The sequence below is a fragment of the Rhinopithecus roxellana genome, chromosome 4 (assembly GCF_007565055.1).
Source record: "Rhinopithecus roxellana isolate Shanxi Qingling chromosome 4, ASM756505v1, whole genome shotgun sequence".
NCBI classification, from domain to species: domain Eukaryota; kingdom Metazoa; phylum Chordata; class Mammalia; order Primates; family Cercopithecidae; genus Rhinopithecus; species Rhinopithecus roxellana.
The window spans coordinates 36,918,326-36,946,147 of record NC_044552.1 but is presented as its reverse complement, the minus strand read 5'-3'; the positions used below and the strand labels follow the sequence as shown (position 1 = coordinate 36,946,147).

General features: G+C 51.0%; 4 protein-coding genes across 6 annotated transcripts in view; 1 reads left to right on the top strand and 3 right to left on the bottom strand.

Annotated features, from left to right (window-relative positions):
- Positions 1-29: 29 nt before the first annotated feature.
- Positions 30-8,059, bottom strand: RRP36 (ribosomal RNA processing 36). The gene is made up of 7 exons (XM_010369695.2): positions 7,879-8,059; positions 5,156-5,303; positions 4,957-5,023; positions 4,143-4,247; positions 2,700-2,774; positions 2,485-2,602; positions 30-544 (listed from the first exon to the last, which is right to left on the bottom strand). The coding sequence occupies exons 1-7, from the start codon at positions 8,000-8,002 to the stop codon at positions 408-410; spliced, it is 774 nt and encodes a 257-aa protein (XP_010367997.1). The 5' UTR covers positions 8,003-8,059; the 3' UTR covers positions 30-407.
- Positions 8,060-8,368: 309 nt separating this feature from the next.
- Positions 8,369-15,583, bottom strand: KLHDC3 (kelch domain containing 3). Its single transcript, XM_010369696.1, has 11 exons — positions 15,341-15,583; positions 12,340-12,552; positions 11,990-12,166; positions 11,717-11,832; positions 11,469-11,540; positions 11,129-11,342; positions 10,966-11,052; positions 10,714-10,822; positions 10,521-10,594; positions 10,320-10,398; positions 8,369-8,994 (listed from the first exon to the last, which is right to left on the bottom strand). The coding sequence occupies exons 2-11, from the start codon at positions 12,491-12,493 to the stop codon at positions 8,928-8,930; spliced, it is 1,149 nt and encodes a 382-aa protein (XP_010367998.1). The 5' UTR covers positions 12,494-12,552; positions 15,341-15,583; the 3' UTR covers positions 8,369-8,927.
- An 80-nt stretch (positions 15,584-15,663) lies between these two features.
- Positions 15,664-17,492, top strand: MEA1 (male-enhanced antigen 1). Of its 3 annotated transcripts, none has more exons than XM_010369692.2 (4): positions 15,664-15,788; positions 16,291-16,568; positions 16,691-16,793; positions 17,098-17,492. In XM_010369692.2, exons 2-4 carry the CDS (start codon positions 16,302-16,304, stop codon positions 17,247-17,249), a joined length of 522 nt encoding a protein of 173 aa, XP_010367994.1. In that variant the 5' UTR covers positions 15,664-15,788; positions 16,291-16,301; the 3' UTR covers positions 17,250-17,492. The 3 variants fall into 3 exon arrangements, with proteins under 3 accessions (XP_010367994.1, XP_010367993.1, XP_010367995.1); XM_010369691.2 differs by having other exon boundaries at positions 15,746-15,900; XM_010369693.2 differs by lacking the exon at positions 15,664-15,788 and adding an exon at positions 15,922-15,940.
- PPP2R5D (protein phosphatase 2 regulatory subunit B'delta) overlaps positions 17,377-27,822 on the bottom strand; it is a 29,338-nt gene continuing 18,892 nt past the window's right edge. The window contains exons 3-16 of the mRNA XM_010369694.2: positions 23,080-23,296; positions 22,647-22,846; positions 22,451-22,561; positions 22,250-22,342; positions 21,682-21,812; positions 21,489-21,548; positions 21,274-21,382; positions 21,003-21,056; positions 20,519-20,689; positions 20,297-20,424; positions 19,148-19,249; positions 18,981-19,053; positions 18,720-18,836; positions 17,377-18,568 (exon numbers count right to left, since the gene is read on the bottom strand). Coding sequence (XP_010367996.1) covers positions 18,431-18,568; positions 18,720-18,836; positions 18,981-19,053; positions 19,148-19,249; positions 20,297-20,424; positions 20,519-20,689; positions 21,003-21,056; positions 21,274-21,382; positions 21,489-21,548; positions 21,682-21,812; positions 22,250-22,342; positions 22,451-22,561; positions 22,647-22,846; positions 23,080-23,296 — 1,704 coding nt within the window. The 3' untranslated portion in view covers positions 17,377-18,430. The remainder of the gene's footprint in view (positions 18,569-18,719; positions 18,837-18,980; positions 19,054-19,147; positions 19,250-20,296; positions 20,425-20,518; positions 20,690-21,002; positions 21,057-21,273; positions 21,383-21,488; positions 21,549-21,681; positions 21,813-22,249; positions 22,343-22,450; positions 22,562-22,646; positions 22,847-23,079; positions 23,297-27,822) is intronic.

The window sequence follows — 27,822 nt, the reverse complement described above, 5'->3', positions numbered from 1 at the left end:
ACACACAAAAAGGCCACAAAAAAACAATAAAAAGATGAGTAAAGAGAATGTTTATGAAGTGGCTCCTACATAATGTCTCAGCCCTGGGAGTCATGAACAGACTCCATGGTCTTCATTGACCCCTCTTCTTCAGTATCAGAATCCCTGGTTTAAGGCAAGGATGAGAAAAGAACACAAGGACACAATGAACCAGATCCAAGCTGAGGCTGTGTGGCATGGCAGAAGGCTGAACTATTATTCTTGTGTAGCCCTAGGGATAGTCCAAGAGCCCTCTAGTCTTCTCTGAGGCAATGAGATTCAAGGGCAGCTATGATCCTTGCCCTTGAATGGAAACCAGCCGTGGCCAAATCTGTCCTCACAGATTCATGTCTCCCTGGGACAGTGGCAGAGCAGAGGATAGTTCCTTCTTACTCTTTGCTCAAAGGGAGATGTCTCCTGTCCTTGCCTGCATTTCGTCGCCTCTTTCGACTCAAGAAGTTCTCCAATTTCTTGCTGCGTTTCAGCTCCTTGAACTTCTCAGCTAGTGCCAACTGGCGCTGCTCAGCTAAATGATAGGCAGAATGAAAGGTGGTGAGCAAAGAAGGAAGCCCCTATTCTTTCCCAAACCAGGTCAGTAACTCCAAGCCATTATGCTGGGATACATGAGTTCTTTAAAGCTCACTGGTGCCCCTTTATCTTTTTTTTGAGATGGAGTCCTGCTCTGTCACCCAGGCTGGAGTGCAGTGACACAATCTCGGCTCACTGCAACCTCTGTCTTCTGGGTTCAAGTGATTCTCCTGCCACAGCCTCTGGAGTAGCCGGGATTACAGGCATGCACCACCACATCCAGCTAATTTTTTTGCATTTTTAGTAGACACGGAGTTACGCCATGTTGGCCAGGCTTGTCTTGAACTCCTGATCTTAGGTGATTCACCCTCCTTGGCCTCCCAAAGTGCTGGGATTACAGGCGTGAGCCACTGTGCCTGGCCAACAGGTGACTTTTTTTTTTTTTTTTTGAGATGGAGTCTTGCTCTGTTGCCCAGGCTAGAGTGCTGTGGCACGATTTCAGCTCACTGCAACCTCTGCCTCCCAGGTTCAAGCGATTCTCTTGCCTCAGCCTCCTGAGTAGCTGGGATTACAGATGCACAGCACCATAGCCTCCTGAGTAGCTGGGATTACAGATGCACGGCACCATACCTAGCTAATTTTTGTATTTTTAGTAGAGACAGGGTTTCACCATGTTTGCCAGGCTGGTCTTGAACTCCTGACCTCGTGATCCACCCTCCTCAGCCTCCCAAAGTGCTGGGATTACAGGCGTGAGGCACTGCGCCTGGCCCAACGGGTGACTTTTTTTTATTTATTATTTATTATTATTATTTTTTGAGACAGAGTCTCACTCTGTTGCCCAGGCTAGAGTGCAGTAGTGTGATCTCGGCTCACTGCAAGCTCCGCCTCCTGGGTTCACGCCATTCTCCTGCCTCAGCCTGCCGAGTAGCTGGGACTACAGGCGCCTGCCACCACACCCAGCTAATTTTTTGTATTTTTTAGTAAAGACAGGGTTTCACCATGTTAGCCAGGATGGTCTCAATCTCCTGACCGTGTGATCCGCCCACCTCGGCCTCCCAAAGTGCTGGGATTACAGGCGTGAGTCACTGCGCCCGGCCGACTTTTTTTTTTTTTTTTTTAATTAATTTTTTGTGAGACGGAGTCTTGCCCTGTTGCCCAGGCTGGAGTACAATGGTGCAATCTAGGCTCTGCAACCTCCGCCTCCCAGGCTCAAGTGATTCTCCTGCCTCAGCCTCCTGAGTAGCTAGATTATAGGTGCGCACCACCACGCCCAGCTAATTTTTTTGTGTCTTTAGTAGAGTTGGGGTTTCACCATGTTGGCCTCCAGGCTGGTCTCGAAGTCCTGACTTCGTGACCCACTCACATTGGCCTCCCAAAGTGCTGGGATTATAGATGTGAGCCACTGTGCCCAGCCCAACTGATGACTTTTTATATGATCTCAGTCCTACTCAATTCAACCAACTATGAATACCTATGTGCCTGGCCCAGCGTGTGTGTGTGTGTGTGTGTGTGTGTGTGTGTGTGTGTGTGTGTAGTGTAGACCAAGAGATAAAACTGACTCTGTGTGTGTGTGTGGTGTAGACCAAGAGATAAAACTGATTGTGTGTGTGTAGACCAAAAAATAAAACTGTGTGTGTGTGTGTGTGTGTGTGCGTGTAGTGTAGACTGAGAGAGAAAATTCACTGTGTGGGGTGGGGGGGGGTTGGGAAGTGGGGAGTGTAGACCAAGAGATCAAGGTGACAATCCCTGCCATGATCTAATTAGGGATACAAGACCAGTTACAAACAACAACTCCCTACTATTTCTACTTTCCTCCAAGTTACCATGGGATCCAGCCTTCATGCCTTCCTTAAAGGGGCTCAGGGACACCCCAACACAGGACTCTACCACCATGGACCCCACACCCGTCCCTGTTAGCAACAGTTGTGCACAACTCACATTTCTTCAGGAAGTATGGCCGATGGCCCTGCTGGGCCTGAGCCCGACGTTCTTGCTTCAGGGCCAGGTGCAGCTCTTGCTGTTGCTTTCGTTCCTGCTGTGCCATTTCTTGCTGCTCCTAAGGAGCAAAGATGAGATGGGTGAATAGGAGGGACTGTGAATATCTCCCCACCTTTAATTGCTTTCATTACCCGCCACAATTATTATCCACTCACCATTCGCTGAAGCAGTTGCTGCAGTTTCTCATGCTCCTTTCCTAAACGGTGCTTCTTCAACTGTTTTTTCACAAGCTCCACATTGGAAAATGAATATCATGGTTAGCATTCTGCAAATGTTAGCTGAAATTTTAGGTAAAGCACTATCCTAAGAAGTTCACATATATGTGTGTGTGTATATATATATAAATATATGTATACACACACACTTTTTTTTTTTTTTTGAGACAGAGTCTCGCTCTGTCGCCCAGGCTGGAGTGCAGTGGCATGATCTCGGCTCACTGCAAGCTCCGCCTCCCGGGTTCATGCCATTCTCCTGCCTCAGCCTCCCGAGTAGCTGGGACTACAGCCGCCCGCCACCTCGTCCGGCTAGTTTTTTGTATTTTTTTAGTAGAGATGGGGTTTCACCATGTTCGCCAGGATGGTCTCGATCTCCTGACCTCGTGATCCGCCTGTCTCGGCCTCCCAAAGTGCTGGGATTACAGGCTTGAGCCACCACGCCCGGCCCCACATATTTTTTTTTTTGAGACGGAGTCTTGCTTTGTCACCAGGCTGGAGTGCAGTGGTTCGATCTCGGCTCACTGCAACCTCCGCCTCCTGGGTTCAAGCAATTCCCCTGCCTCAGCCTCTTGAGTCGCTGGGACTACAGGCACACGCCACCACGCCCAGCTAATTTTTTTTTGTATTTTAGTAGAGATTAAATTTCACCTTGTTGGCCAGGATAGTCTCAATCTCCTCCTTTTGTATTTTAGTAGAGACTAATTTTACCATGTTGGCCAGGATGGTCTCAATCTCCTGACCTCGTGATTCGCCTGCCTCAGCCTCCCAAAGTGCTGGGATTACAGGCATGAGCCACCGCAGCCGGCCAGAAGTTCACATATATTAACCTGATAACACCAAGACAGTAACTATTTGTTTGTCTGTTTCTTTGTTTGTTTGGAGACAGTCTTGCCCTGTCACCCAGGTTGGTTGCCTCATTGCAACCTGTCTCCAGGGCACAAGCAATTCTCATGCCTCAGACTCTGGAGTAGCTGGGACTATAGGCGTGCAACACCACACTTGGCTAATTTTTGTATTTTTACTAGAGACGGGGTTTCACCATGTTGGCCAGGCTGGTCTTGAACTGCTGGCCTCAAATGATCTGCTCACCTCAGTCTCCCCAAGTGCTGGGATTACTTACAGGCTGAGCCACCACACCTGGCCTCTGAGACAGTAATTATTTTATTGTTTATGATTAGAAAACTAAAGCATAGAGAGATTAAGTAACATGCCAGTAGTCACACAGCTAGTAAACTTATGAGCCAGGATTTGAATATGAACTGAATTGGAGAAAGTTAAATCTGCCCACCACTATACTTCCCGCTCCCCCTGCCCAACTGTCTAACCTGTGCCCTCGTTTTCCACCCCACAAAATTCCCCAGAAACCAGTCTCAAGCTGTGTACCTCTTTCTCTTTCGCTCGGATGTCATTCAAGAATTGGTATGTTTTGTCAAACACCTCAGGATTATATTCCCCTGACAGATCATCAAAGCGAGGGTCCCGGGCTACCTTTGGAGAGAACAGAGAGAATATAATACACAACTGTTCAATCTCCTTTCACTGAGAAAAAGTGCTTCCTGTCTCTTCCTCACCTTTCTTTTTTTTTTGTTTTTTTGTTTTTTGTTTTTTGAGACGCTGTCGCCCAGGCTGGAGTGCAGTGGCGTGATCTCGGCTCACTGCAACCTCCGCCTCCTGTGTTCACGCCATTCTCCTGCCTCGGCCTCCCGAGTAGCGGCAACTACAGGCACTCGCCACCACGTGCGGCTAGGTTTTTTGTATTTTTAGTAGAGACGAGGGTTTCACTGTGTTAGCTAGGATGGTCTCGATCTCCTGACCTCGTGATCTGCCTGCCTCAGCCTCCCAAAGTGCTGGGATTACAGGCGTGAGCCAACGGGCCCGGCCTCTCTTTTTTTATTTTTATTTTTTGAGACAGAGTCTCATTCTGTCCCCCAGGGTTTAGGGCAGTGGCATGATCCTGGCTCACTGCAACCTCCACCTCCCAGGTTCAAGCGATTCTTGTGCCTCAACTTTCCAAGCAGCTGGGACTACAGGCGCACAGCATCATGCCCAGCTAATTTTTGTATTTTTAGTAGAGACGGGGTTTTACCATGTTGGTCATGCTGGTCTTGGAACTTCTGACCTTGTGATCTGCCCACCTTGGCCTCCCAAAGTGCTGGGATTACAGGCATGAGCCACCGTGCCTGGCCTTCTTCCTTACCTTTTTACTGATGGGAACAACCTGACGTAAAAATGGTACTCGGATCTTGGCTGACATTTCCAGAGGCCTATGGAGAAATTAAAGGCCAAGTCAAAAGGACTCCAGTGTTGGTCAAAGGCTTTCCACTTGTCACCCAAGACAACATACACCTATTCAAGGTCCCAGTTATCTTCCAACTTCTAGGGCAAGCCTTGCTTACCTGTGCTTATCTGCAACACATGCATTTTGGATAGGTGGTCTAGAACCTTGTTTCTTAGGGCTGTTTCCAGCTACCAATTGTTTGTACGTCTTAGTCCCCACTTGGCTCTGCAATTCCAACAGTTCCTCAAATGACATGTTAGATGTGCCTGTGGAAGTGGGGAGGGACATAAAACTCAGCTCAGCATGTCCCATTGCAGAAAAGACATCTTCCCATCCCCATTCCTTAGCTAGCTAATCCTAATACCACATCAGACCAATCATTATTACAAGTCCTAGGCAGTAGAGGCTGTAATAGTGTTAAACTGACACCTAACTCTCCAACTTTTTCAGCACCTTGCGGCCTCATCTTACTAAGGAAGGTGTATATGTAAGGTCAAAGGTGGACAACCATAGTCCCTTCTTTTTCCACTCTCTTTTACTCATTCACAGGTTTCTCCAGAAGAGCCTCTGCCTCCCTTGCTCAGTTACCATTGCCAGTGTCCTGGTCCATACGCTCAGCATCTCTCACCTCAATTAGTGCTCTAGCCTCCTAGTCTCCCAACCCCCCAGTCTCACTCCTCTCAAAGCTATGCGCCCCAATTCAGCCTGAGAGAGACATTGAAAATAAAATCAGATCTTATCACTCCCACACATAAACTTCAGATCATGTTACTCCTATAGGCAAGAGTCCCCAGTGGCTTCCATTTTGCTCACAGTAAAAGCCATGTACCTTAATAATGGCCTGGAAGCCCCCAAGTGACCTGGCCCCTGTCATGTCTCTAAGTTCATCTACTCATCTCCTTCTCACTCCTCTCAACGTGTCTCCTAGCAGTGTGTTCCCACCTCAGTTCCTCTGCACATGTTGCTCTGCTTGGTATACTTCCCCCAGAAGCTGTACATAGGTACAGCTCCTCCCTCAGCTCCTTCAAGCCTTTATTCAAATCACCTTCCCAAAGAGGTCTTCTCTAAGTTATTTAAAACTGCAACCCCTCGCCCAGGTGCAGTGGCTCACGCTTGTAATTACCGCACTCTGGGAGGCCAAGGCGGATCAATCACCTGAGGTCAGGAGTTCAAGACCAGCCTGGCCAACATGGTGAAACCCCGTCTCTACAAAAATACAAAAATTAGCCAGGCATGACGGCAGGTGCCTATAATCCCAGCTACTTGGGAGGCTGAGGCAGGAGAAGAGCTTGAACCTGGGAGGTGGAGGGTACAGTGAGCCAATATCATGTCACTGCACTCCAGCCTGGGCGACAGAGCGAGACTCTATCTTGGAAAAAAAAAATTGCAACCTCTCCTCAGCTTTATTTTTTCTCCATATCCTCTATCACCTTAAAAAAAACTGAGCTATAATTCATATTCCACAAAATCTAGTTCTTTAAAGTCTACAATTCAGTGTTTTATTGCCTTTTAATGTAATAATTTACTTGTCTGCCTCAAATGTTATTCATTTTGAGCCGGAGTCTCACTCTGTCACCAGGCTGGAGTGCAGTGATGCTATCTCAGCTCACTGCAACCTCCACCTCCCAGGTGCAAGCGATTCTTCTGCCTCAGCCTCCTGAGTAGCTGGGACTAAGGTGCGCTACCAAGCCCAGCTGATTATTGTATTTTTAATAGAGACAGGTTTCACCATGTTGGCCCAGATGGTCTCGGTCTTCTGACCTTGTGATCCACCCACCTCGGCCTCCCACAGTGCTGGGATTACAGGCATGAGCCATGCCCGGACTTAAATTTTATTTACTTTGAAAAAAGGTCTTGCTCTGTTGCCCAGGCTGAAGTGCAGTGGCCTATCATTGCTCACTGCAGCCTCGACCTCCTGGGCTCAAACTATTTTCATGCCTTAGCCGCCTCAGTGGCTAGGAATACAGACGTGGGCCACCACCCTGGCTAATTTTTTTTATTTTTGGTAGAAAAGGGGGTCTCATGATGTTGCCCAGGCTGGTCTTGAACTCCTGGGCTCAAGCGATCCTCCTGCTTCAGTCTCCCCTGGTGCTGGGATTACAGGTGTGATCGTCCACCACACCTGGCCAGGACAGGAGTGTTTGACTACTTTATTCACAACTGTATCTGCAGCAGCTAGAACTGTGCCTTAACAAAAAGCCTGCAGCATTTGCTGGGCACAGTAGTTCATGCCTGTAATCCTTGGGAGGCTGAGGGGGGTGGATCACTTGAGCCCAGGAATAGGAGACCAGCCCTGGCACCTGGTAACATGGTGAGACCTTGTCTCTACATTAAATAAATAAATAAAACTATCCATCCAGGCGTGGTGACGCGCCTGTAGTCCCAGCTACTCGGGAGGCTGAGGTAGGAGGATCTCTTGGGCCCGGGAGTTCGAAGCCGCAGTGAGCCGTCATGGTGCAACTACACTCCAGCCTGGGCGACAGGGCAAGACTTTGTCGCAAAAAAGTAAAAAAATAAAAAAGCAAAGTCTACGGAATCTGCTGAATTCTGACCTACTAAGCCTTCAGCTGCCATCCATGCCTTTTCCTGCCTCCATACTATTGCACATACGTTCCCCATTGCCGAAAACTCTCATCCTGCCGTGAAGAAACTTCTCAGGATGTCCTAATCCCGGAAGCAATTCCTCTCACCCCCACTTTCCATTGCACCGGGGGCGCCCTTAGCGTAGCGTCGGCCTCTCAGAGAACTTGGCAGTCTTACTGGCACGGTCTCTGCAGGCTCGGGCCGCCCCCCGCGGGAATCCCCTTCCCCTCCCAAGCCCGCCCCGGCCCGTGCCCTCACCCCTCAATAGGTCGGAGGCCGCGACCCCAGGCTCCAGGCCCCCGCTGTCCTCCTCGCGGTCCCGGGCCCCGCGGGGACGTCGGGCCATGGCGCCGGCCCCGGCGCGGCGGTTAGCTCCCGGCATCAGCTGGCAGTAGCGCTCGGAAGACAAAAGGCGCCGCTTCCGCCCACGGCAGCCTCCGCCCCCCCCCCCGCGCCCCGCCTCTTCCGGCGTTCCCAGTGACGAATAGGCAGAAAATAGACTGCGCGGCCGGCAGCCAGGGAGCCGGCCCAAAGGATAGCCCACTCTGGAAAGATTGTCGCAACCTTCTGCCCGAGTCGCAGGGCGCTGGGTTCCACGCCCGAGAAGCTTGGGCCAGGCCTTGGTGGCATTTGGTTTCCTAATACCCTTGGCTGAGAAGCCAGAACCTCAGGGTGCTTGTCCTCAGCACCCTGCCCCCACTGCAAATTCCAGCCCTCTCCACCGTATTCCACAAAAACACACGACACGTTTGGAGGTTTTAATTAATTTTTATAAAATCTGAGCTGGCTGAGCTTCAGGGTACAGCGACAGCTCAAGGAAGGATGGGATTATCTGCTGGTCCCCGCCTCCCCAAGACGGGGAGAAGGAGGTCTCATGCCAACAGCTGCAACTCCTTTCAGCTCCCAGTCAAGGCTCAAGGCTCAAGCAGGGGGATGGGATAGGCAAAGGGGGAGGGGGAAGCTCCTGAGGCTCAGACACTGCTTGCTTCTCCCTTCTCCCCATTCCCTTCCCTTCCCAACAGAACCTGGCTGGCCCTGGGCAGAGCTGAGGCCCAGGAGCAGCTGAAAGGAGGTGGATGGGGACAGAGCACCAAGGGGAAGGGGCCCTCGGCCCAAGGGGGAAGGAACCTGGCCCCCACCCCGCTACAGCTCCCCACTGAATTCACAGCACAGAGAACACCTCTCGCCCAACAACTCCACATGGAGGTATACCAAGTCCAGGGGTCAAAGGAGCAGGTGGGTGACAGATGGGCAGGGGCAGTGTAGATGACAGCAGGCTCAGGAGGGGAGGTGGCAGAAACTTCCTCCTACCCATGGGAGGAGACGATGGGGCGACTGATATTGCTGTTGGTGGTCATGGCATTCAGCTCCCACCTGGAAGGCCAACAACAGACAGAAAGAAGAGGGGGCCCTCAGCCCAAGCCCAGGGATGCTTGAACCAAGCTATAAACACACCAGTCCCTCCAACTTCCTAAAGCTCAACCACCCACAGCCACCTCTTATTTAACAGCCCTATTAGGTTTAACAATCAGAACCCACCCACCACCAAATCCAACACCACCCACTCCTCTACCTCCAAGCTCATATGGATTTCCGGTTTATGTTTATATATATATATATGTATATTCTAGTGTCCAGGCACCTGAGATCTGTGTAAACATGTCAGTCAACATCCCAACCTGCCTTTCCTGCTTTGCTTAGAGCCAACCAGACAGCCCCTCCACCTTACCCTCACCAGGAATGCCTCACCCCCACCAGGAATAACCATTTTTGCTCTCAACTCCCATCCTTTTAAGGCTCTGACTCAGCACTCCTATCCTTCCTGAGGCCTTCCCCACCCATTAGACCATATTATTATTATTATTATTATTATTATTATTATTATTATTATTTTGAGAGTCTCGTTTTGTCACCCAGGCTGGAGTGCAGTGATGCAGTGACACAATCTCGACTCACTGCAACCCCCGCCTCCCAGGTTCAAGCAATTCTCTTGCCTCAACCTCCCAAGTAGCTGGGACTACTGGTGGCTGCCACCACACCCAGCTAATTTTTGTATTTTTAGTAGAGACAGGGCTTCACCATGTTGGCCAGGCTGGTCTCGAACTCCTGACCTCAAGTGATTCGCCCACCTCAACCTCCCAAAGTGATGGGATTACAGGTGTGAGGCACATGCCCAGCCAGCAAGAGTTAAACTGAACTGATACTAAGAGAGGAACTATCTCAGAATGACCCAGACAGGAAAAATTATATACAAAGTAACATCTGGTGGTTAATTTGAACCTGAAAAATTATACATAAAGTAACATCTGGTGGTTAATTGGAACCTAAGACTGAAATTCAAAGGGAAGCAGCCAGATCTTCTGGAACCAATGTGATCCAGAGGCTCCTAAACTTGTCTTTGCAGCTAGGTTCTAAGATTTAATCAGTTCTCAGCATGTTCACAAAAATAACTGTATAAGCTTAGGTCTCAGAAAGTGATGCTGCTGAGCTGGATTTTTTTTTCATATAATTTATTCTGCTGACAGTTTTACATGATGGCTGCCAATTCACCTCCTTCCATCTCATTTCGCACAAGTACACTACATCTCCAGCAGAACAATAATGTCTGTCTCCTCCATTCTGAGACCAAGCTAATCAGGTCACACCTGTGCTGCTCACTCACGCTCACCCAATCCCTCCCTTCCAACCACTCACTGTACCTGATGTCATGAGGCAAACAGGACTGGTCTAGGTTATATTGAATCACGGCCAGTTTGCACAGAGTCTTCAGACTAGGGCCTTTAAGGGAGAAGTTATGGAAAAGAGATGGTCAAAGGTGAGGAAAGGGTCCAGTCCTGGATATCACCACCCAAAGACAGGGACCTTGATGGCAGGAGCAATTCAGGAATAACTATACTTACTAAAGTCCAAAATGTGTAAGTCAGAATGATCTATGAGGTCAAATTCATCTCCCAGGCCTTCCTCAGGAGATGGACTGTCAGGATCAAAAGAGAGATGAAAGTAAGACAAAAACAACCCATGAGACCCCCTTTTCAAATACCTCCCACTCTCCCATTTGTCACTTCCCTGAGCCCTTCCCTCTCTCTTTCTAACCTGGTACCCCCAAAGAGGACAATCTTGTCACCAACAATACAGCAGCACTGGCGCCGGCGTGGACATGGCCCCTTCCCCTTCGGTTCAATCTTTTTCCAGGTAAAGGACACTGAAGAGAAATTTATATGGAAGTTCAATACCTGCCTAGTCCAGGTATCTTCCCCACCCCCATCCCTCACCTCCTCAGGATTCTTTTCTTTTCCTCCCACCTCAATTGCTCCTTGTTCCTGCCCTAAACGCAGTGCTCTTTACCAGGATTAAACTTCCAGAGGTCATGGAAGTGCCGGTTCAGCCTTGCATTATAGCCACCAAAGATGTACAGCTCCCCATTGTAGCCAACTGGAAGGACAGAGAAAACATCAAGAGTGTGAAGCTGGCAGGAAGGGAACTCCACAGGGAAGTAACAAACACTCACAGGCCGAGTGGCTCCGGCGCCCCTCAGGCAGCACTGGAGTCGGGGGACAGTCCAGCCAAGCCTCAGTTCTGGTGTCAAAGACTCGAATGCGGTTGCAGTAAATCTCATTGTTGGAATGGAATGGCCCAAAGCGGTCGGCACGGCCCCCAAAGACATACATGTGACTTCCCAGCATTGTGGCTGAGTGGAAGTCCCTCCAGCGTGCAGGGTTGCCCTGGGCAGAGGCAGAGAGATGGTGGAGGGGTCAGAACAAAGGCTGGAAGAGGATCTGCTCTGACTGAGCTTCCTATCATTTCTTCAACGGAGGGTGGGGATTTGGGAGAAAAAAGAAAGAGGAGACCTTTGTACAGATAAGAGTCCATGTCATGGTGCTGGTATCTAGCTTGTGAATGTCATTGGAAAAGCAGTCCGCCTGAGTAGGAAGAGAAAAGGAGGAAGAAAAGAGGGAGCCAACGGTCACTCTCTGACCCTCCATCCTTCCCCTCAAAACCTGCAAACAAGCCAAAGCCTCCCATTTCGCCATCCAAAATTGCCCTTACCCTCCTTCTCAGTCTCACCCTAAACCTCTTAGTTTATTCCCAGACCTACCTGCTGCTCGTAGCCCCCGAAAATGTACATGATCTTGCCTAGGACACAGGCCGAATGTCCATCCCGGGCCCCAGGAACTGTCCCTGACACTCGGGGTGTGAACCACTTGTGAGTATCTGAAGGAGATGAGAAAATGGCTCAACTAAGCACCATCTATGACACTCCCTCCTGAGCTCCGGGGTACTGCACTCCCCAAGACCCCCAACCCAAACCTTTCTCAGGCAACTGAGGCAACATCTAGAAGGACATAGCCTCTCTGAGATCCATACTCACTGACGTCAAAGGCATACAGCACATTGCAGGCCCCTTCGGTGTCATTCCGCCCGCCCCAAAGGAGGACCGTGTCGTCGATGAGGACGGTTGAGTGTCCATAGCGCATGTAGGGTACGACAGGAGCTTGCCCACGGATGGCAGACTTCACCGGGGGCAGCTTTGTCCAACGCAAGGACACTGTGGGCACAGCTCTGCTCAGCCCTGGGAACTTCCCTCCAGGCTGTCCACCTTTCCCAAACCAGATGTTCCTCCCCAATCCCCTTGGTCCCAGAGACCACAGCCAAACCTCATCAGCAGCCCGTTTCCCATCTTGATGTGGGGACTCAGGGACAGCCTCAGCATTGGCTTACCTGCATTGAAAATGTGCACATCTATCTGACGCAGCGTCTCATAGTCTTCACCAGAGCAGTAACCCCCGAAGGAGTATACCCGATGCCCAACAGCCACTGCAGCATGGTTCACCCTGCGGGGCCCGCCCTCCAGGTGCACTGTCCACCGTAACATCCCCTGGACCACTGGTTACAGCAACATGCCCCCCCGGCACGGCCTGCTGCCTCTGCTACCTGCACACAAATTGGGGCCACAGGATCCTCAGGCAAGGCTTCTGCCCAGCTCACTGTGACTCTGCCCAGAACCAGCCTTTGCCTCCAAGTGTCACCCTGGTGGCCCTCCCACACTACCCCTCCACAGGGACACTAGTCACAGCTCAGGTGGCTGGCCCTGCCCCAAGGGAGCTGCCGAGGTCAGGGAGCTAGCCCTGGCCCAGTGTTCTCCAACAGTGAAGGGTGGGGCCACCCCCACTTGATTGCCAGCTCAGAATCTGCTGATCATGGTCACCACCTACTCATGGAGGCTCCACTCTGTCCCTGGCTTGGCACAAACTTGAAGCCCCTTCCCAAATGGTATATTCTCTTGTCTCTGCTCTGCTTACTGCCACCTCTCTAAGAATCTGTGTTCTTTAAGGTGGGGAAAGGGATCTCAAAATACTCACAGCTATTAATAGCCCAGCCAGCCTCAGACAGTCCATCGAAAGCTGGCAGCATGAATGCCTCAAAGCAGAAAAGCTTTCAGGCTTTTAGAGTAGAACAATCCCCCTACCCAAGATAGGGTAGGACTGATCCAGGAAGGGACCTCCATGTTACCGTGGTTGGTTAGCCCCTCACAGGGAGCTCTTGTCAAGCTGAGTTGTTGTCATTGGGGTCACCCAGGGACCCCCACAGGCACAAGGAGTTCCTTTGACAGCTGTGCCTGGTATGCTGCCAGGACTTAAGCCAGAAAGGTATGTGTATGCTTAGGCTTGGGGGATGGGGATAGAGGGAGGGGTTTTCTCCTCCTGCCACTTTCCCATCCCTGCTACTGTGGTAGAGAACAAGTCATTTCCAGTAGAAAAGAGGGAAGAAGTTCTTCCACAACTTGGGTTCCTGAAAGGCGGATAGAGGTGGGACTGTGCAATGGAAAGTGGAAGGGGCTGGGCATGGTGGCTCACGCCTGTAATCCCACCACCTTGAGACCGAGGCAGGTGGATCACGAAGTCAAGAGATGGCCAACATAGTGAAACCTGGCTCCACTAAAAATACAAGAATTAGTTGGGCATGGTGGCGTGCACCTGTAGTCCCAGCTACTCAGGAGGCTGAGGCAGAATTGCTTGAACTTGGGAGGCGAAGGTTGGAGTGAGCCCAGATTGCACCACTGCACTCCAGCCTGGCGACAGAGTGAGATTCTGTCTCAAAAAAAAAAAAAAAGAAAAGAAAAGAAAAGAAAAAGGGGAAGGGAGGCAAAAAATGCCATTGGGCAGGACAAGAGAAAGATTGAGCATGAGAGGTCATGGTCTCTTTTTTTTTTTTTTTTTTGAGACAGAAGGATCACTCTTGTCCCCAGGCTGGAGTGCAATGGTGCAATCTTGACTCACTGCAACCTCCACCTCCCGGGTTCAAGGGATTCTCCTGCCTCAGTCTCCTGAATAGCTGGGATTACAGGCGACTGCCACCACACCCGGCTAATTTCTGTATTTTTAGTAGAGACGGGGTTTCATCATGTTGGCCAGGCTGGTCTCAAACTCCTGACCTCAGGTGATCTGCCCGCCTTGGTCTCCCAAAGTGCTGGGATTACAGGCATGAGCCACCGCGCCCAGCTGGTCATGGTCTCTCAAACACAACCAGTCAACCTAGTGGCAGGTACACCTGGGTACATCTGAGGTTTTTTTCAGGCAAATCCTTGCAACTGACAATGCTTTTGCTGGCAGGCATCTCCTGAGTTTGGGTGGATCATCATCTGCTCCCTGTTTAAGAAGCCCTGGCAGAGGAAAGGGCCAGGCAAAACCTCAGGCACAAAAACAGCTCTAATAAGGGAGGCCCCTTGCAGGAAAGAGACATGGCTTTCAGCTGGCTTGCTAGTCCCACCCACCCAACCTCCCCCAACTCCACACCCCAAGCTTTAAATAGCCATGGGGCCCATCCTGAAATAGCCCCAGGAGGAAGCTACTCTCACTTCATTACTCCTGCTCTCCAAAATATCTTGGGTCTGGGCTTGTGGAAATTGTTAGGAGGTCGATGGGCTTAAGAATGGAAGTCTTCCATCCTTCCTTATATCCTCTATTCTTCCCTTCAGATATGTCAAGGTAAAGTAAAATATGCACAGGAGAAGAGATAAGCAATTCCAGCCAAAGGTGGAGAAAAAATTTTTAGTTTCTCTGCCATAAGAACAACTCAAATTCAAGGAGAACAAGCCCCCAGGCTCTCAGGGGCTCCTCTTATCCCTGGGTCTCCCCAATCCTCCATCACCACCAAGCATTTTCAAGCTTCTTCTATTCCCTTAATGTATCTACCTGCCTGGTCTCTTGCACTTTTTATTCCCCATTTCTCGCCCTTCTCGATCTCGTGAGAGCTTTGCAGTTTTCTCATTTTTCCTTCTCCTACCATTCCAAGCTCCACCCAACAGCCCTCCATTTTCCCACCTCCACTAAGGAAAGAAAAATTAACATGCCCTGACCACGGATATCCCTCCCTGCATATGACTCTATCCTTGTCTTCTTCCAGATTCCGGCCTCCTCTAGCCCACTACGCCAGTCACCCCTCCCCTTCCACTATGCTCAGCTTCCCTGTATTCATAGCCCAGTCTTCCTTCCCATTTCCTTCATTGCTTCCTCCAGACACCAGGTCTCTCCTACCCATCTCCTGGCCATCCTCCTCTAGACCCGCTTTCCCCATTAACACTCTCCTTTCCCATCATCCCCCTAGCTCCCTCCCCACCCCCACCTCATCACTCTCAGGCCCCTCCCCCGCCACTCCAGCTCTAGACAGCGCGTCCTCAGCCCCCTAATTCTTCCTTGCCCTTCCACCCATCCCAGGCTACCTGCCAGGCCGAGCCGGGGCGGGGCCGCGGGTCCTCGCGCTGCCTGCAGCCTAGAACCCGTTGCGCGCCAACCGACGCCTTAGTCCCCAACGAGATAAACACAGCCAAGCTCGATTCTTCCGGCGGGCAGCTGTGCGCGCACGTGCAGTCGTAGCTAAGTCCCCGAGGCATTCCGGGACTTGTAGTCCACACGTTTCCTGAGGGACTAGAGGGCTGAGTGGGCAGGGGCGTAGGAGAGATTCTGCGCATGTGTAAATATGTGTCAAGACCGAGGAGGCCACTGGGTAATGCAGTCCTTTGTTTTCTGGGCTGCGCATGACGGAGGCGGGGCAAGGGACGCACTCCTCGTCCTCGCCAGTGTCAATCATGGGCATGGGGCGGGGCTGGAGGACTAGGAACTTCTGCACCTCCTGCCCCGCCGGAAGTGGAGGCCACGGGCTCTGAGCGGGTGAGGCGCGCGGAAGCACCGGCGCTGGGATTCGGATGGGGGCGGGTGGGGGACGCTGTAGCTGGGGCCATTTGAGGGGAGCCCATGGGTCCTGAAGGGCATCTGTCAGGCGGTACAGAGGAGGACCTCTAGGAGAGGGGAGAAGGGGGTGGGTACGCCCTGTTTAGGGGACTCTGATGACCCAGAGTTCCCAAGTCGCGGGGGAGGCGTGGCGGGGGAGCCGGGGTTCTGGAAGGGGTGTCTTTTAGGAGGTGGCAGGGCCTCCGGTTGGGCGTTTAATTAGGAAGTGGCGGAGCAAGGCGGGTGGGGCCTGGTTCAAGATAAGAGCCCCGACTTAGGGGGAGGAACGAGAGGCTGGAAGCGGGGCGGAGGGTGGAGGATGCAGGAGCCTCGGGGAGGAGCTGGTTCTTCTGCACACAGGAGACCACAAAGACATGATGAGAGGATGAACGTGGGCCTGGTTTCATCCAATCCTTGTCCTACCGCTTCCCTGTTCTTGCAGCCCCTGCCCGGATGGCAACAGTAGTTCTAGGGGGAGACACCATGGGCCCTGAGCGTATCTTCCCCAATCAGACTGAGGAACTGGGACCACATCAGGGCCCTTCAGAAGGCACTGGGGATTGGAGCAGTGAGGAGCCTGAGGAAGAGCAGGAGGAAACGGGGTCGGGCCCAGCTGGCTACTCCTACCAGCCCCTGAACCAAGATCCTGAACAAGAGGAGGTGGAACTGGCACCAGTGGGGGATGGAGATGTAGTTGCTGACATCCAGGATCGAATCCAGGTAGGGTGGAGGAGGGATGGTTCTGAGGAACCATCAGAATGGAACCTCAGATGGTTCTGAGGAACAGGTGAAGCTGGGCTCCCTGAAAGCCTGGACCCAAACAGTCTTCTCTGGCTCTGCAGGCCCTGGGGCTTCATTTGCCAGACCCACCGTTAGAGAGTGAAGATGAAGATGAGGAGGGAGCTACAGCGTTGAACAACCACAGCTCTATTCCCATGGACCCAGGTAAAAGATCATTCTTTCATTCTGGAATAATTACTAAGGAAATGAACTGGCATGAGTCAGTAGAAGGAAGTTTCAGAGGAAGACCCTATCCTAAAAAGAGAGTTTGTAAACTAAGATTTTATAGACTTCAGAGTCCAAGTGAAATGCTCTTCTGCTAGCTTTGGGGATGGGCAGGCTTGCCTTGAAGTAACAAGATGGATTTGGTGGCCCTACCAGCCCAAGGGCTCTGGGTTGATTCAGGGATTGGAGAGGGGAGCTAGTCCCGTTATTTCTATACCTTACTGGCCTCTGGCTCTGATTTCAGAACATGTAGAGCTGGTGAAAAGGACGATGGCTGGAGTAAGCCTGCCTGCGCCAGGGGTTCCTGCCTGGGCTCGGGAGATATCGGATGCCCAGTGGGAAGATGTGGTACAGAAAGCCCTCCAAGCCCGGCAGGCATCTCCTGCTTGGAAGTGACCACAGTGAGAGCTGCCTTATCTTCCTACATTCCAGGCCAGAACCAGCACAGGACTGAACACATCCCTGGTTGTAACGTCCATTTCCATCTTCCCCATCTCCCTTTCCACATCAAGGCACATCAGACTTCTCAGAGACCCACTTTATTCAGTTCTGTACATATGGGGACATCGGCCCAAGCCCAACCCACCTTAGTATGTATCACTCTGTGGAGAATAAAGCACCCTATGTACACAGCCAGAAGCCGCACTGCCTGCGCCCCTGGAACCTGGGTCCAGCCCTCCTCAGCCCCTGGCCCCTCCAAGGTACCTACAAGGGACAAGAGAAGGCCTGCCTAGCATAGCACAAACAAGGAAATAAATAGGTGTTGGCAGGAGCCATGCTTGGGGCACCGCTCCCTGCTTCCTTCTTTATAGTTTTGGGAACCAACAGCACAGAAAAGCAGTCAGCCCCAGGTGGACCCTTCCATGTCTGTGACCCCAGGGCTGCTGCTCACCAAAGACAGGGCATGGGGTAGGGTGTTTGTTCATCCCTCCCCGGCCCCACTTGGTCCGTCTGGGCCCTATATTCATCAGTTATTGTCCACAGCCTATACTTTTCTCCTTTTGACCTCCCTTGGTCAGGCATGGGGTAAGAAAAAATAATACAACCCTATCTGCCAGCACATGGCTGGGGCTGGGGGGCCTGTTTGTGCTGCAGGGCGTTGGCTTCCCTCCAGCTACTCCAGGGGCCAATGGGGCTTGACATAACTTTGGTGAGAATAATCTCCGCTGTTCCCTACATGCCTCTGCAGGGGAGAGAGAGGAGGGGAGACACCTGGCGTTCAAATGAGGATGAAGGGAAGAATAGAGGAGCATATGTATTCCTGTGTGTACTTCTCAGAGCAGCCTCAGGTAGCTGTGGGTGAGGAGCAGGTAGGGGACAGGCATCCCCAGGTTGTCTGAGCACTAAGCATCTTAGTGCTCAGCCTGTACTAGCCACAGGGAGGCATGAACACCTTTTGGGGAGAAGAGGGACCACTCTGTGGGTGTCCCTGCTTCAAGTGCCCGCATCCCCCTCCCTGGAGTAGCTAGAGAGACGCTGCCTTCCCCCAAGTCAGCCAGTAGGGAGCAGAGTGTGGAGGGCCTGGGCAGTGTCCAAGGGCTGAGTGGGCTGTGGCCCTGTGGTAGGAATGTGAGGGGTCAGAGAGCCTCCTGGCTGGCAGTTAGAAACTCTTCCGCCCGCTTGTGCGCCTCCAGTGCCTTGATGGTATACACGTCCTGGGGCAGTTCCGACTTCCTCCGCAGCAGCACTTTCTCCTTCTTGATGTCTTTTAGCATCTGTGTGTGAATAGCGACAAGGAGAGGAACGGTGACCAATTCCCAGTGAATTCTATTGTTTCCTCCCCTTATTCTTTGGCTCTGCTGTTTCCGTCTCCTCTCCCTTCCAGAACTATTATTTCTGCTCCACCCTGCTACATTGCCCTCCCACCTGCACAGCCTCAGTCTCCACAGTCCTCTTCAGAAGCTGGATGTCCTCAGCTGTGGGGGTCTCTGTTTCCATCGAGTACACAGGGGGCAGTGGTGGAGGAGCTCGGAACATGGGATACTGAGTGAGGAGACATGGACAAGTGGTGAGAGCCACTTCAGAGGCTTGGAGGCCTGTGTGCCCCATATTCCTCCCCTAAGAAACTCCCCCCCAGCTCAAGATGGGCTGGCCCCTCAGTTCACAGCAGTGGCAGGAAAACCTCACCTGGGGATTAAGCCGGGCCAGCTCCTCAATTTTTTGCCACATCTCTTCCCTTTCCTTCATTCGGAACCGGCCCCTGAGGAGCAAAAGTAGGATTGGGTTTGGGCTTGAGAGAAACACAGTGAGCTGGTGGTAGAAGATGAAAGTCTCCCGGGGAGAGGGATACTCACTTCTGCTTCTCTGCCTTGTATTGTTGTGTGCAGTCATCAAACAGCTTCTGATTCATTTCCATAAACAGCTTCAGGGCATTGTAGATCAGTCCATGGATTGTCCTACCACCAGGAAGAAAAATGAGTAGGAGGCCAGAGCCCGCCCTTAGTGCGAGGAACTCAATTTGTTCTCTCACAGGGGTATCTCTGCTAAGAGCTTTGTCATTTACTACATCCAGTTCACAAACCTCTATGCAGTATCAGAAGAGAGCTCTGGCCACATCACCTGGTTTGAGACTGGCATTTCATGGTCTTCACAAATATTGGTCCACGTGTCCATCCTTCCCTCACCCCATGCTCTTCACCCCATCCTTCCCTCACCCCTGCCTACCTCCCATCCTTTCCCACTCTCTAACCCACACTAATGGCCTCCCAGCAGCATGATGGGCATGTAGATGCAGCATGATGGACTGCATCTGCACCACAGTGTGCTTGCTTTTAGCAGAAAAGTCTTTTCAAAACCCTGAGAGTTTCTTATTTTTTTTTTTAAGATGGAGTCTCACTCTGTTGCCCAGGCTGGAGTGCAATGGCACAATCTTGGCTCACTGCAACCTCCACCTCCCAGGTTCAAGTGATTCTCTTGCCTCAGTTTCCCAAGTAACTGGGACTACAGGCATCTGCCACTACGTCCAGCTAATTTTTATATTTTTAGTAGAGATGGGAGTTTCACTATGTTGGGCAGCCTGGTCTCAAACTCCTGACCTCGTGATCCACCCACCTCGCCAGCCTCCCAAAGTGCTGGGATTACAGGCGTGAGCCACCATGCCTGGCCTAAAATCCTGGGATTCTTTACACATACTCTCAAAGAGGGTCACATCAGCTTCTCACTGCATAGAATTACATCTCCAAAGCTGTGATAGGAGCTGCAGAAGAGCTGACCCCAAGGAGTGGTATAACACAGGCCGCTGCCCTGCTGTTTGGTATCACAGAGATCTTGGCGCGCAGGCATTTTTTTGCTCCAGTCAGCCCCTCAAGGTCCTATCAATATGTAGGGGACATCAGCCCCACTTGCTGGGTGACCAGGTGAGACCCCTGGCTCTTTAGTTCTTCCATACCCTCAAAGTTTCCCAAACTGGATCTCCACCACCCAGCCCCACCCCAGCGCCTTACTTGTTCCAGTGGCTCTTGGAGTTCCTGTAGAGTGCAGGGAACATGATGGGGAGGACTCTGGCAGCATTGTCACTTATCAGGCTCATGATGTACTCATTGTTCCAGTAATAGAGAGCACGCTCTGCCACCTGGTGGAAAGAGGCGGACTCGGTGGGTGCTGCCCGTTTCACTCAAGACCTCAGTTTCTGGCAGGGGTTGGGATGTGCTGGGTTGGAGTCTCACCTGGAAATGGGGGCTAGAGACACACTTGGCCAGCTGGCGGAAGAGGGGTTCCATCACTTTGCTGAACTCGGAAGGTTCAATGACGTCCAGAATCTCCTCCAGCTCATTCAAGAACATCACCTCCTTGGGGCTGTGGGTCTTAGGCCAAAACTTGAGAAGTCCCACAATTACCTAGGAGACAAGGAGGGCATGGGGATGAAAATTCTTTGCACCTGCCTAGGTCTCCAGGAAGTTTTCCCACCTGCTCTCTCCCCCACCCTGGTGGGCACAGTTTGGGTAATCTCAGCCAGCTGCCCGTTTCTTTGCCTTAGATCTCTTTCCTAGGTGTATATAGGTTTCACTTCCCCTTCAGAGAGGAAACCATGTTACCAGTCAGGTCACAGCCCTCCTGAGCACCCCCTTATGCTACCCCCAGTAGGTACAGACTGGCAAGTGATGCTGACGACAGTAAGAGGTGGGCCTTGGGGCCCGGAAGGGGAATTACCGGCTCAGTCAGACTGCTCTCCTTCTCCAGGAATTGTACCACACAGTATGCCAGCTGCAAAAGTGTGAGGTAGAAGGGAGGTGAGGTGTAGGTCCTAGAAGTTCTCAGAGAAGTCAGTGACAGAAGCAAGATCCCAGAAGGGAAGGGGAGGTGGAGGGAAGGAATTATCCCACCTGCTCCCTGTGCTTCCCCTATCCCAGCTAGAACACCTTCCTGCCCACTCTTTTCTCTGCTGCCTGAGTTGGACATTATCAGGAGGAAGGCAGCTCACCTGAGGGTGGTAGACACTCAGGGACTTGACCTTGTGAAGGGGAAGCAGGACACGGATGAGGAACATCTTGTGCTCTTCTTTAAGGGGCAGGGCAAAGCCATTGATGATGCTAGGAATTAAGGGACATTTGTTAGGACCAAAGGGTCAGATCCAAGTTCAGTGTACCAATCGTCCCAACCTTTTTCAGGCATCTGTGCCCCCACCCAGCCTCTCACCTGCCCAGGATCTCCAGGAGCTCAGCAATCCCGTTGTGATGCTCCGTCTCATAGATGAACCTGAGGGAAGAAAAATGGCTCTTGACAACCCCTGATGTCCCTCCAACATTCTGCACAGTCCCCCCACCTCCCTGCTCCCACCCCACCTCAGTAGCAGAATGCTTTGCTCCTAAGCCTGGGCTCCTGGCCTCACCTGTAGAAGATGTGGTTGATTTGCCTACGGATATAAGCCCGGAGCCCCAAAAACTTGCCATAGATGCGGTGCAAAATGGTCTTGAGGAAGTCCCGCTCTCGAGGATCCTCACTGTCAAATAGGTCTAGGAGCTAGGGGCATGAGGGAGGGAAAGCAGCCAGTGAGGCAGCAGCCAGGGAAGGTGGGGCCCCGGTGACATAGGTCCTGCCAGGGGAAGTGCAGAGGTGCCCTGGAATGGGGGCCAGCAAGTCTTAGAAAGCAGAGTGATTCTACTGTATTGCTGATTCTATTGTATTTGTACTGAGACTACCAAAGTGATGCCTCAGTATTGACTGGAGAGAGGTACTCTGTTGCTTTTGTTTCCTACCATTATGCTGTTAGTTTCTTAAGGCCAGAGTAGGGTTTTTTGGTTTGTTTGTTTGTTTGTTTTTTAACCCTTTATAGCCTCCTCATACCAGACATGGATGAAACCCAATATATTCAGCATAAGGGGGAAGAGCCACTGGGAGACAGATGAGTGGGGCATGGAATGGAAAGAGAGGGCAAGGACAGGAACTCAGGGACTCACAGCAAGTACAAACTTCTGGTCGATGTACTTCTTGGCTATGTTTGGCTGGAAATCAGGAGACTCAAGGAAACGTAAGAAGAACTCATACACGAGCTATAGGGGAAAAGGCACGCCACTAAGGGGATGTTCCCAAGGACGTGCAGGACTCCAACTGCCCCATTCCCTGCAGCCAGGGCCAACCTGCCCCCCTTGCCCTGGTACCTGGAGATGTGGCCAAGCAGCTTCCAGCGTGGGCTCATCTTCTTCTGGGTCAAACTCAGCCCCTGTGGGATTCGATGAAGGTGGCAGCGTCCGGAAGAGATTCACTGAAAACTGAGGGGTAGGGTCAGTTAGAGCTCCACCTGGGCTTCTCCAGGGCCCCCTGCCAGTTCCCCCTGTGTCCTTTCCCTGTGCCCACCATGGTGACAGCCTCAGGGTAAATGGCCTCAGTGACAACATCACGGCTATGGGTGATGTACTCCACCATCTCGTTGAGTCCTGCCCGCTTCACCTCCTTGAATTTGAGGTCACTGAGTGGGTCTGACACGAAGTCAAAGAGGACACAGCACTGGCGTAGCTTCTGGATAAACAGCTCCTCCCGTTCCTGGGTTGGCGAATCTGTGGGGGCCCCAGCAGTCAGGTTCTCCTCTGCAGTCCTTCACTGCGATGCCCTGCTTGCCTTCAAGGGCTTTCCCTTAACCCACCCTGCCACCATCCTGCCTGCTCCCTGGCACCCCCTTCCCACATTCTCTGGAACTCTTTCCCCCCAAATACCCCAAAACTTCCATTCCACCAACTCCCAATGCCCTCTAGACCTGGTACAGCAACCCCTGTGACCAGTTGCCGAGTACCTTTCAGGGCAGGAAGCTTCTGCAGCTCTCGATTCTTGCTGAGGTTGAAGCGGGAGGAGCTTTGCCGTCGCTCCTTCTTGACAATCTGGGGCCCCCCTGAGTACTTGATTTTGCTGAGCTGCGTGGGGGGCGGCGTGCTATTGCTGGGACGCTTGTTGGACGATGGTGGCTGAGACTGGGCTTGGGGCTGGGGCTGGGGCTGGGGCTGCGGCTGGGCCTGGTCAAACAAGTCACCTGTTGAAATCCACTTCCCAAGATATGCCTCCCACCCTGGGCCTGGCCATCCCCCAGTCTGTTTATGCCTGCACAGGCCTGGGCAGTGAGCAGCTGTCTCCTGCCCTGAAGGAGCTAAGGCCAGGGTTACACAGATAACTGCTGTAGCCCTGGCAGGGAGCAGTCAAGAAGTCACATCTTCCAAAGAGATGCCCACTGCCTGTGCATCAAGAGCCTTCAAAACGTTCATTCCAGTTCATGAACAGGTAAAGCTAACTGATGGATTGATGGTGACAGAAGTCAGAAAAGTGATTATGTTGCCAGGGGAAACGGGGTGGGTATTGCTAAGAAGACATATGAGGAGTAAGAAGAGACATGAGGAGCCTTCTGAGTAATGTAAACATCCTGCATCTTGACTGGACCTGCAAGGTGGTGCATGGCAGATACATACCTAAAATTTATTGAGCAGTATACTTAAGATCCTTTACTGAATGTGTGACAGTCTTCAATCACAGACGTGGTGGCTCACACCTGTAATCCCAGCACTTTGGGAGGCCAAGGCGGGTGGATCACCTGAGGTCAGGAGTTCAAGACCAGCCTGGCCAACATGTTGAAACCCCATCTCTACTAAAAATACAAAAAAATTAGCGGGGCGTGGTGGCAGGCGCCTGTAATCCCAGCTACTCGGGAGGCTGAGGCAGAAGAATCGCTTGAACCCGAGAGGTGGAGGTTGTAGTGAGCCGAGATCATGCCATTGCACTCCAGGCTGGGGGACAAGAGCGAGACTTCGTCTCAAAAAAAAAAAGTAAAAGAAAGGCCAGGCATGGTGACTCACGCCTGTAATCCCAACACTTTGGGAAGCCAAGGCAGGAGGATCACTTGAAGCCAGAAGTTTGAAACCAGCCTGAGCAACATAGCAAGACCCCATATCTACAAAAAATTTTTTTTAATTAGCCAGGTGTGGTGGCACAGGCCTGCAGTTCCAGCCACTCAAGGCTGGAGGATCCCTTTTGCCCCCAGGAGTTCAAGTCTGCCGTGAGCTATGATCGCACCAACTGCACTCCAGCCTGAACAACAAAACAACACCCTGTCTCTAAAAATAAAAATTTTCAAATTTAAACAGGTAAAAAAAAGAAATTCATTCCCATGTCTTAGTACTTTACTATTAGAAATTTAGCTTAATAAAAATCATAAATTAAAAAAACAAAAAAGCTTTGGAGGAGGCAGAGGTAGCCAGGCCAAAAAAAAAAAAAAAAGCTTTGTATACAAATACTTTTAACAACCTCATTTATAACAGAAAATGAACAAATGTAATATCAGGAGTTAATATTGTATTTATGAAAACTATGGGCCAGGTGCAGTGGCTTACGCCTATAATCCCAGCACTTTGGGTGGCCAAGGTGGGTGTATCACTTGAGGTCAGGAGTTCCAGACCAGCCAGGCCAACAAGGTGAAACCCTATGTCTTACTAAAAATACAAAATTAGCTGGGTGTGGTGGCGGGTGCCTGTAATCCCAGCTACTCGGGAGGCTGAGACAGGAGAACTGCTTGAACCTGGCGGGTGGAGGTTGCAGTGAGCCAAGATTGCACCATTTCACTCCAGCCTGGGTGACAGAGTGAGTGAGACTCTGTCTCCAAAAAAAAAAAAAAAAAGAAAGAAAAGAAAAAACTATGTAATACATAGTTTCATTGTAAAAAATATTTTCATATTCATAGTAATTTGCTCAAAATGGTGGTATTTTTGGAGGAAGGGAAATGTCTGCAGAAAGGCATAAGAATGATGAGGACTTATTTTCCATGGTAGAAAGTCAATAGATAATATCTAAATCTCAAAAAAAAAAGTAGGAAAATAATCTAATGTGAAAATCTAGTGGCTGGGCGCAGTGGCTCAAGCCTGTAATTCCAGCACTTTGGGAGGCCGAGACGGGCGGATCACGAGGTCAGGAGATCGAGACCATCCTGGCTAACACGGTAAAACCCCGTCTCTACTAAAAAAAAAATACAAAAAGCTAGCCGGGCGAGGTGGCGGGCGCCTGTAGTCCCAGCTACTCGGGAGGCTGAGGCAGGAGAATGGCATGAACCCGGGAGGCGGAGCTTGCAGTGAGCTGAGATCCGGTCACTGCACTCCAGCCTGGGCGATAGAGCGAGACTTCGTCTCAAAAAAAAAAAAAAAAAAAGAAAATCTAAAGGAATCTAAAGTAGGAAAATAATGTAATGTGAAAATCTAAAGGAATCTAATGAGGAAAGAGCTAAGAGTTGCATTCCAACCCCAATAGTAGTACTATCTGACTTTCTGAACAATGAATGTGTTATCATACTTATAAAATTTGGAAATAAAACAAAAGGCCTAAAACTACATAATGACAGAAAATTGCTTCCTATGCTAACTTAAATAATGACAGTACAAAGCCGGGCGTGGTGGCTAACGCCTGTAATCCCAGCACTTTGGGAGGCCAAGGCAGGTGGATTGCCCGACCTCAGGAGTTTGAGACCAGCCTGGGCAACACAGTGAAACCCCGTCTCTCCTAAAGTACAAAAAATTAGGCGGGCGTGGCGGTGGGTGCCTGTAGACCCAGCTACTTGGGAGCCTGAGGCAAGAGAATTGCTTGAACCCAGGAGGCGGACGTTGCAGTGAGCTAAGCTCACACCACTGCACTCCAGCTCCAGCCTGGGTGACAGAGCAAGACTCTGTCTTCAAAAAATAAATACATAGGCCTGGTGCAGTGGCTCACGCCTGTAATCCCAGCACTTTGGGAGGCTGAGGTGGGCAGATCACCAGGTCAGGAGATCGAGACCATCCTGGCTAACATGGTGAAACCCTGTCTCTACTAAAAATACAAAAAATTAGCCGGGCGTGGTGGTGGACGCCTGTAGTCCCAGCTACTCGGGAGGCTGAGGCAGGAGAGTGGCGTGAACCTCAGAGGCGGAGCTTGCAGTGAGCCGAGATCGCGCCACTGCACTCCAGCCTGGGAGACAGCGAGACTCCGTATCAAAAAATAAATAAATAAATACATCAAAAAATAAATACAGTACAAAACTAGATACACAAAATGAGCTCACTCACATTAAAACACATGCACAGAACGAAAAACGAGGTTCAGAAAAGGTAAGAACAAGCCCAAGTCCACCACTGTGTTAATAACTATCTCCTGTAGTAGAATTAGATTACTTCAGCATTTCTAAATTTTCTACAAGTTGACACTGCTTTTTTTCTGCCTTACTTCCATTGTGTACTATGATACTGCTTTTATAATGGGAGAAATGCAGCTAATTTTTAAAAGCTATCCTTTTTATTTTTATTTTATGTATTTATTTATTTTTGAGATAGAGTCTCGCTCTGTCATCCAGGCTGGAGTGCAATGGCACAATGTTGGCTCACTGCAAACTGCACCTCCAAGGTTCAAGTAATTCTCCTGTCTTAGTCTCCCGAGTAGCTGGGATTATAGGCACCCGCAACCATGCCAACTACTTTTTGTATTTTTTGTAGAGATGGGGTTTCTCCTCGTTGGCCAGGCTAGTCTTGAACTCCTGACCTCAACTAAGTGTTGGGATTACAGGTGTGAGCCACCATGGCTAGCCTAAAAGCTATCCCTTTTTTTTTTTTTTTTTTTTTTTTTTTTTTTTGAGACGGAGTCTCGCTCTGTCGCCCGGGCTGGAGTGCAGTGGCCGGATCTCAGCTCACTGCAAGCTCCGCCTCCCGGGTTTACGCCATTCTCCTGCCTCAGCCTCCCGAGTAGCTGGGACTACAGGCGCCCGCCACCTCACCCGGCTAGTTTTTTGTATTTTTTAGTAGAGACGGGGTTTCACCATGTTAGCCAGGATGGTCTCGATCTTCTGACCTCGTGATCCGCCCGTCTCGGCCTCCCAAAGCGCTGGGATTACAGGCTTGAGCCACCGCGCCCGGCCAAAAGCTATCCCTTTTTAAAGGTACAGCTCCCAGACACAGGTGTTACAGTCCCATGAATTCCATTTTCAGAATTCTAAACATAAGTATTTGCAGGGCTGTCTGCCCACAGGTACTCCTGGACTGTCCAGACAGCCCCCTGTTGGGAGAGGAGAGAAGCTAAGCCACAGGACAGCCCTTGCCCCCAACCAGAGACTACAATAGGACCAGGCAGAGGCCATGTCCAGCTGGGTGCCCCCACCATAGGGAAAGGGAAAGGTGACCTCTTGGCCTAATAGAAGAACTTGAAATCCTCTGGGATGGGGTAGGGGAGGAAGACAGAAATGTTATTAATTGCATCCTCTGAATTTTTTTTTTTTTTCTGTCTTTTCAGCTCTGTCGCCCAGGCTGAAGTGCAGTGGTGCGATCTCGGCTCACTGCAAGCTCCACCTCCCAGGTTTACGCCATTCTCCTGCCTCAGCCTCCCGAGTAGCTGGGACTACAGGCGCCCGCCACCTCGCCCGGCTAGTTTTTTTTTTTTTTTGTATTTTTTAGTAGAGACGGGGTTTCACCGTGTTAGCCAGGATGGTCTCGATCTCCTGACCTCGTGATCCGCCCGTCTCGGCCTCCCAAAGTGCTGGGATTAC